This window comes from Scyliorhinus torazame, chromosome 4 (genome assembly GCF_047496885.1).
Source record: "Scyliorhinus torazame isolate Kashiwa2021f chromosome 4, sScyTor2.1, whole genome shotgun sequence".
Taxonomy (NCBI): Eukaryota; Metazoa; Chordata; class Chondrichthyes; order Carcharhiniformes; family Scyliorhinidae; genus Scyliorhinus; species Scyliorhinus torazame.
The window spans coordinates 266,447,504-266,456,041 of record NC_092710.1 but is presented as its reverse complement, the minus strand read 5'-3'; the positions used below and the strand labels follow the sequence as shown (position 1 = coordinate 266,456,041).

The 8,538-nt window shown below is 48.6% G+C and overlaps 1 protein-coding gene across 20 annotated transcripts in view; it reads right to left on the bottom strand.

Annotated features, from left to right (window-relative positions):
• Window positions 1-1,069: 1,069 nt before the first annotated feature.
• eya4 (EYA transcriptional coactivator and phosphatase 4) overlaps window positions 1,070-8,538 on the bottom strand; it is a 758,447-nt gene continuing 750,978 nt past the window's right edge. For all 20 annotated transcript variants that reach the window (XM_072499738.1, XM_072499733.1, XM_072499734.1 and 17 more), the window contains one exon: window positions 1,070-3,670. In XM_072499738.1, the coding sequence (XP_072355839.1) occupies window positions 3,590-3,670 (81 nt within the window). In that variant the 3' untranslated portion in view covers window positions 1,070-3,589. The remainder of the gene's footprint in view (window positions 3,671-8,538) is intronic.

Sequence of the window (8,538 nt, the reverse complement as noted above, 5' to 3'; positions counted from 1 at the left end):
TCTCTGTACTGAGTTGAGCCACAGGGAATAACCCCACGTGGAAGCTGAATCAATACACAGGTCTTGAAACCACTCCTACATCACATGGTTTCATTCAATGGCAGAACAGGCTCAAGGGAAAGAAAGGCCTAATCCTGATTCTAATTCTTGGGAGCTATTGTTGTTGAATCTCTCACTTATAATTTTTTCACGACACACTCAACTTTCCCAATGCTGTGCTCTCTAGATCATTCCCACTCCCTCACTCAATCCATCCTACACAAATTTCAAAACATCCAAAACTCTATTGGCTGTTTCCTCTCATCCTCCATCAAGTCCCTTCACTGTCCTTCCTTTAATTCTCCCAACCCTGAAAGTCTACGGGCGGGATTCTGCCGTAATCGGCAGGGCAGGCAGCTCCGGCGGGAAGGAGTGGCTAGAACCACTCTGGCGTCGGGCCACCCCAAAGGTGCAGAATCCTCTGCACCTCCAGGGGCTAGGCCGGCCCCGGAGTGGTTTGCGCCGCGCCGGCCGGCGGGGAAAGGGCTTGGCGCAAAAAACAGGTGGCCACTTGGCCCATCGCGGGCCGGTGAATCGCCGGGGGGGGCTGCTGCTAGCAGCCGCCGACTGGCACGGCACGATTCCCGCCCCCACCAAAACCCCGGCGCCGGAGAATTTGGCAGCCGGCGGGGGCGGGATTCACGCCGCCTCCTGGCGATTCTCTGACCCGGCGGGGGGTCGGAGAACCCGCCCTACCTCTTTACATTCTCTAATTCTACCCCCAACACTTGCTTGGTGTCTAATATCTTTGTGAAACACCGTTACAATTTCTCTGTGCTACAATGAAAATCGCTTATTGTCTCAAGTAGGCTTCAAATGAAGTTACTGTGAAAAGCCCCTAGTCGCCACATTCTGGCGCCTGTTTGGGGAAGCTGGTACGGGAATTGAACCCGTGCTGTTGACCTTGTTCTGCTTTACAAGGCAGCTGTTTAATGTAAGTGCGAGTCACTGTTTTACATTATTATAGTATATCATTACAATAATTACCTCATGATACAGGCATTCATTTGTACCACAAACTGAGGCTGTCTTAATCATTGAAATTAGTTTGTTTTATTCATTTTGAAACACAGAAATATCAAGACTGTTTCTGTACATGTATTTTCAGATAATTCACACTAAATATATTACAAAGAAACCCAGGACCATTTAAATTTCCACAAGAGTTGATTTTAATGTTTGAAAAGCACAATCAAAATAAATAAAAAAAACATAAACACTATACTGTTACCATTAAAATTTTGTTGAGTGGCCAATACTTATTATTCTATAGCCCCAATACTAGAATCTGCAGGAACAAAGTTTAACAAATCAGAGTGGTGTATCAATTTGTGCATCCTCTGAATATCTTCTTTAGTAAATCACACATAGAGTTGAAGACAAATTGCATTTACAGCATATTGGCAGATTACCTAATCTGTTATGTACAGTTTGTTTCTATTTTTTCGGGAAGGGAGGGGAGATGAGACAGTGAAATCAGAATGATGTTACTATAACTGGTGAATCTGTGCTGAGATTTCCCCATACGGCACGGTAGCACAGTGGTTAGCACTGTTGCCTCACAGCACCAGGGTCCTGGGTATCGATTCCCGCTTCACAGGTCACTGTCATTGTGGAGTCTGCACGTTCTCCTCGTGTCTGCGTGGGTTTCCTCCGGGTGCTCCAGTTTCCTCCCACAAGTCCCAAAAGACGTGCTTGTTAGGTGAATTGGACATTCTGAATTCTCCCTCAGTGTACCCAAATGGGTGCCGGAGTGTGGCGACTAGGGGCTTTTCACAGTAACTTCTTTGCAATGTCAATGTAAGACTACTTGTGACAATAATAAAGATTATTATTATTAACTAGACACAGCCAGATTAAAGACTAAAGGATATGTTCATGCTACACTATGAAATTGTTGATTGTAAATGGCATTAAATATAGAAGTTAATACAATGATAATTGGGAGATTTAACAAAACTAAAACTGAACTGTAACATAAGCAACATAGAAAAATAGTTGATTGGAAAATTATGTTTTGGGATGAGACACTGCAAGTCTACTTAAATTAATTCTTGTCCTACCTTCAAGATGCATTTTTGTATGTCTGCCAATATGCTGTAAAAACGCATAATGCACAATTGCATTTATTAGGAAGAACTTAGTTTAAAGGCTTTGAACATCAACTTTATTTAAAGGTCTCTGAACTTTGAACAAGTTATTAAAATGAATTTGAATGGTTTATTGTACAATAGGAACTGCAATACTGGCTTAGAGAGAAAATTATAACATTGGGCTGAGAAATTGGATAACTTTTCACTTTGTATTTGTAGAATGAATCTATCAATGAAGACTGGAGCCTTCCCAGGAGATGCAATAAGCCCTTAAACTTGTTCAAAACCCTTAACCACACATCCCATTTTATTCATAGACATATCAAATGGGGATGGGAAGCAGGAAGGGGTGGATTGTGATAAAGCTTATATGAACTCAGTGAGGTTGGGGTATTATCATTTTCAGAGTTAAAGAAAATATAAACAAGCATGAAATCAAATAAGTGCCCAAACCAAAGTTCTTTTAGAAACTTCCCAAAAATGGTAAAGACTAGCATAATATCAAAAAGTGTCAAGCTGTTTAACGACTAAAATAGATTATCTCACAGTTTAAATTAAAACGTTTTTCCTGGATATCATTAAGGATTGTAATTTACAATTAAACACTAAAAGTCCAAGTAAAAACACAAAAAACTCTCCAATTTTTAATTTCCTGTTTAGACCAGCAGTTTGGAACAATTCTTCTCTGCTTACACAACGCAGAATTCTTTTACTTCTGATTCTTTTCATAATTTGGTCATTTCAAAAAATTAATCATCACAAAGAATTTATCTATACATATGTGGAACAAAAGTTACATTGTAACACACCAACACTGTCTTATTTTAAGGCACAGCACATCGTTTATGTATATTCTCCTTGTCAAGCTTTACAAAAAGTGACTATCCCCATAAAAGCATTACATTTTCGAATACAGCTGCTAACTTAGAGTAAGCTCTCACAGTAACTAAGTTACACAAACTGCAGGTCTAGATGTGATTGTCAATGTAGCCCAGTGCACTTCCTATGCAGGTTCAGCTTGGATAAGCAGACTAAAGTTTGCTAAAACACTGCATTATTGAGAACATCCAATGGCAAGGAATGCCGTTGAACAACTTCATACCGGATGCGTTGGTAGCAGCTTCGTGTTCCTTAAAAGAGCTAGTTCATTGTAAAAGCTGTTCAAGCAACCTGGGCATTGTATAATCACTTGAAGAGTTGTAAAATACACACAACTTGCACTTTTATCTATAATGAACAATATTTCCTAAGACCAACATAGTTCTTTATGCAGAGGTTTAATGTACCAGTCACTGTTCAGCAGTTTGAATTCACAATAGCCTCACATGACAACTCATATCTCTTCATTTCTTAAGACAAATGTGGAAGCCAGAGGTGCTGCAGATCACAGAGGGTAACTTCATATACTCCTATGTATGTTGTTAATTTTGTATCTCTGGCTGTGCTGCACAAGGCAGCTACAAGTATTCCAGTTCCAGTGCTTGATTCAAAGCCAACAGATCAGAGTGGCTTGATATCCTCCAGAATGGCATATTGTGCTAGATGAAACAAAACAAAAAAGTCATATTAAACCAATATTAAAAACATGCTGATAAAGTGAAATTCTATACTTTCAAAATGCTTCATTGCATATAAATTAAATGAGAGTAGGTTGAGAGCTTAGTTTGACTTTTGATAACAATGGGGCGGGATTCTCCGTTTCTGAGACTAAGGACGGAATTCTCCACCATCGGGATTCTCTGTTTTGACGGCAAACTGACAGCGTGAGGCTGCCCCACAATGGGAAACCCCATTGATGAGCCGGCAAAATGGAAATCTGGTGCGGTGGGATGGAAACACCCGTCCTAAATGTTGATGCCAATGCAGAATTTGTGGACTTTTACGACAGAAAAAACGGCACCACACCTGGACCTACTGTTGAGGGGCTAGCACTGATGCCATGTGGAACACAATCGATTCCAATGAAAAGCGGTGCAGTATTCGGCGGGTCTGTGATTGATATTCTAGAGGCTGACAAGCTGCAGCCACATATACACATTACAATCCCCACTCACACTCATCCCAGCCAACAAGATGGCACTGGTCGCACTGGAGCGCGCCAATGCAGCTGATGGTTGTCTGGGGCCCGAGGGCACCCAGGGAGGGTGCCCTGAGGGGACACCTATACGACCTGTGGCACTAAGTTCAATGTGGGTGTGCGCAGCTGCAAGGCTGCTTTGCCAGCTGCGGCAGTGATGATCTCTGCCCGTCCACCCTGATCCCACAGCCCATCCCCTGGCCCCACTATTCCCCCCAGCCTTAGCAGAAGCCCCACACCCAGCGGCACAGCTGTCAGCAAACTATGGCGATGTTGGATACTTTCCGTATGCCCTCTCCCTCAGCAGCTGCCACGCGGTTTCAGATATTCAAAAGCAAAAGTGAACCACGCCGTCGGGAAAGCCATCGGAGGCGGAGAATCGCGGAGGCCCCAGAGAATACCGGGTCGGGCCTGCTAATGATATGCATACAGTGTCTACTGTACGTGCGTTCCGGAACGTATTGACGCTGCTGTCGAGGCACTGGAGCATTGCGATTTGGCGTCAAATCGGTGCCTGCCGTGATTTTGCCGTCGGAACTGATTCTCCACCCAATCGCCTTTCCCGATTTCGGGGCCAGCTAACAGAGAATCCTGCCCATGATGTTTCATGTATCAAGGGAGAGGGCATTGGAGAAACACAGATGGTCAGCTGCTTGTTCACCTGTTGCTTTCGCGACAGCCCCATTCTTCTTTACAGAGGCTTGAAAAGGGGGTTGATCAGACAGGAGATTAGGCAAAATTCTCGAGGTCCAGGCCAACACAAACCTGGGGCGTCATTCTCCGACCCCCCGCCGAGTGGTCGGAGACCCGCCCAGAAATTGCCTGTCCCGCCGGCGTAAATCAAAGCTGGTATTTACCGGCGGGACCAGGCGGCATGGGCGGGCTCCGGGGTCCTGGGGGGGGGCGCGGGGTGATCTGACCCCAGGGGGTGCCCCCACGGTGGCCTGGCCCGCGATCGGGGCCCACCGATCCGCGGGTGGGCCTGTGCTGTGGGGGCACTCTTTCCCTTCCGCCTCCGCCACGGCCTCCACCATGGCGGAGGCGGAAGAGACTCTCCCCACTGCGCATGCGCGGGAAACTGTCGGCGGCCGCTGACGCTCCCGCGCATGCGCCGCATTTCTGCGCCAGCTGGCGGGGCAACAAACGCCATTTCCGCCAGCTGGCGGGGCGGAAATCCCTCCGGCGTCGGCCTAGCCCCTCAATATTGGGGCTCAGCCCCAAAGATGCGGAGCATTCCGCACCTTTGGGCCGGCGCGATGCCCGTCTGATTGGCGCCGTTTTTGGCGCCAGTCGGCGGACATCGCGCCGTTGGGGGAGAATTTCGCCCCTGGATCTTCAGATGGACCCCAAAGACAGCAGATAGGAGTTCCTCCAGGTGCACAGCCTGCTGGGTGAACTCAGATGGAGGCTAAAGAATTTACTGGACTTGGCACACTTTGATGTTTGGAGTAGCTACATTTTCTGTTCCAAATAGGTTCTCCCAGAAACATGTTGTGATTCAATTTTTAAAAATGTAAAAAAAATGTAGAGCAATTCTTTCTTTTCCCAATTAAATTTTTTTTTGCTTTGGTGATAGAGTCATTAGCAATGATGCTTAGGGCACTGAGGAATTGGAGAGGGATTGAGCGGGGGGGGGGGGGGGGGGTGGTGCCGAACATAGAGGGTGGGATTCCCCGTTGACGGATGCCGATATCGTAATCAGCGATCGGGCAGAGAATCGACTCCGACGGCCAAATCGGGGCGGGCGCTGGTTTATCACCAGTCAGTCATGCTCCGCCCCCTCAGAAGTGGCGTAATCGTGTCATGCTCCGTGTGGTCGGCTGGCCCTCCTGCGATGCTCCGCCCCGATGGGCCATGTTCCCAACGACATGAGACACGTGTGGTCTCAGCGGTCGGGGACCCGGCGTGGCGGCTGCGGACTGTGTCCAGCGCCGCACACTCGGCCGGGATCCGTGTTGCTGGCCACGGTGGCGCTTCCGCAAGGGCTGGGGTCACTGGTGAGGGGTGGCCAGGGGGTGGCCTGTGGGGTCACAGATAATGGGTTGGGTCCGTGCATGGCCGCCGCCATGTTGTACGGCGCGACCGCTGCAGGTCGTCGCCGTGCACATGCGCGGCCAGGGACCCGGCCATTCTCCGGCTGTTTTCAGGGCGAAGCCAGGAGTTTGACCTGATGCCACTGCTTGCCCATCACCGGTCCTGGAATCGGTGAGGGGCCGGCGCCGATTTTGCGGTCGTAGAACTCCCGTGAATTCTCAATTCAAGCCGGTACTTAGCTGCTAAAACGAAGAATCGAGGGTCTTGATGTATGTGGGCAACCTGTTATTATATATCTTTGATCCAGTGGGTAGCATTGGAGGTATTATGGAAATTCTGGGGGAATTCGGACGGTTTGTGGGATATAAATTAAACATGGGAAAGCGTGACATGTTCCTGATTAATGCCGAAGTGCAGGAAAGGAGATTAGGGGAGTTGCCATTTAGGGTGATAGTTACGAGCTTCTGGTACCTAGGTATTTAGGTGGCGCAGAGCTGGGAGCAGCTGCATAAACAGAACTTGGCTCAACTGGTGGAGCAGATGAAGGCGGATTTTAAGAGATGGGATGTGTTGCTGCTGTCGCTGGCTAGGCAGGTGCAGACAGTGCAATGACAGTGCTGCCTGTGTTTCTGTTCGTATTTCAGAATCTCCCTATATTTGTCAGTGGGCTGATCTCTGGGTTTGCGTGGGCGGGGAAGACCTCGCTGGTGTGGTGGACGTTTTTGGAACGAGGGCAAGAGGGGGTGGGGAGCTGGAGTTGACGGATATGATCAATTATTATTGGGCAGCAAATATTGCAACGGTGCATAAGTGGGCTGTGGAGGAGGGGTCGATTTGGGAGCGGGTGGAGGTGGCGTCGTATAGGGGAACGGGTTTGAGGGCTTTACCGTTCTCGCCGGCCATGTACTCTGCAAGTCCAGTGGTGGTGTCGTCCCGAAGGGTGTGGGGGCAGTGGAGGCAGCATATGGGGCTGGAGTGCCTTGGTCGGGCTGGAGTGCCTCGGTGTGGGCACCGATCTGTGACAACCATAGGTTTGCGCCAGTGGGGTGGGATGCAAGGTTTAGGGGGTGTTGGCAGGCGGGGATTGGATGCTTTGGGGACTTGTATGTAGGGGGCAAATGTGTGGGGCTGGAGGAACAGTATGGACTTCCCAAGGGGAATGGCTTTAGGTACTTGCAGGTTCAGAATTTTGTGAGGAGAGAGGTGCCGTCCTTTCGTGGGCTGCCGCCCCTTGGGTTGCAGGACAAGGTGCTGTTGACAGATGAAGTAGGGGAGGGGAAGGTGTTGGATGACTATAAGGAACTGATCTGATGGTGTGGAATATCAAGCGTAAGTGGGAGGAGGAGCTGGGAGGGAAGGTGGGGGCTGGGACATGGACAGAGGCCTTGCGGAAGGTGAACGCGTCCTCATTGTGTGCGACGTTAAGCCTCATCCAGTTTAAGGTGGTGCATAGGGCGCATATGGTGGTGGCGAGGATGAGCAGATTCCTTGTGAGGGTAGAGGATAGGTGTGGACGGTGCGGGGGGAGGGTGGGGTGCAAATCACGTCGACATGTTCGAGGCGTGTCCAAGACTGTGGGGGTTCTGGCAGGGGTTTTCAGACGTGATGTCCGAGGTGTTGGGTGTGGGGGTGGTTCCGAATCCGGAGGTGACCATATTTGGGGTGTCGAAAGACCCGGGAGTCCAGGGGGTGAAAGATGCCGACATTTAGGCCTTTGCCTCCCTGATAGCCCGGAGATGGATTTAGTTGACGTGGTGGGACTCGGAACCGCTGAAAGCGGGAATGTGGGTGAGTGACCTGGCAGAATTCCTGAGGCTGGGGAAGGTTAGGTTTACTCTGCGAGGGTCGGCAGAGAGGTTCGATTTCTTTAAAGAGGATTGAGGGGTCAGCAAGGAGGAGAGAATAAGGGGGATAAAATGGGGAAAACGGGATGTGTGGGGGGGGGGGGGGGGGTTCGTGTCGGGGGCAGATGGGTTGTGGTTATTTTTCAAGTTGATGTGTTGTTTTGCTGATATTTTGTGTATATATGTGAAAATGCCTTGAATAGAAATATTTAAAAAACAAATAGTGAGATTTTCTAGCATTTCATATCAGTGGGATCTTCCGGTCCTGCCGACAGTGCACCCCGCCACAGGTTTATGAGCAGCAAAGGGTGCATTCAATGGGAACGCCTGTTGACGATGCTGGGACCAGAAGATCCTGCTACTGGCCAATGTATTACTATCCCAGAAAACACTCAATAATAGAAATGTTGCAGAAGTTTAAATGATGGAGTAACATTTCAATAAATTTGTG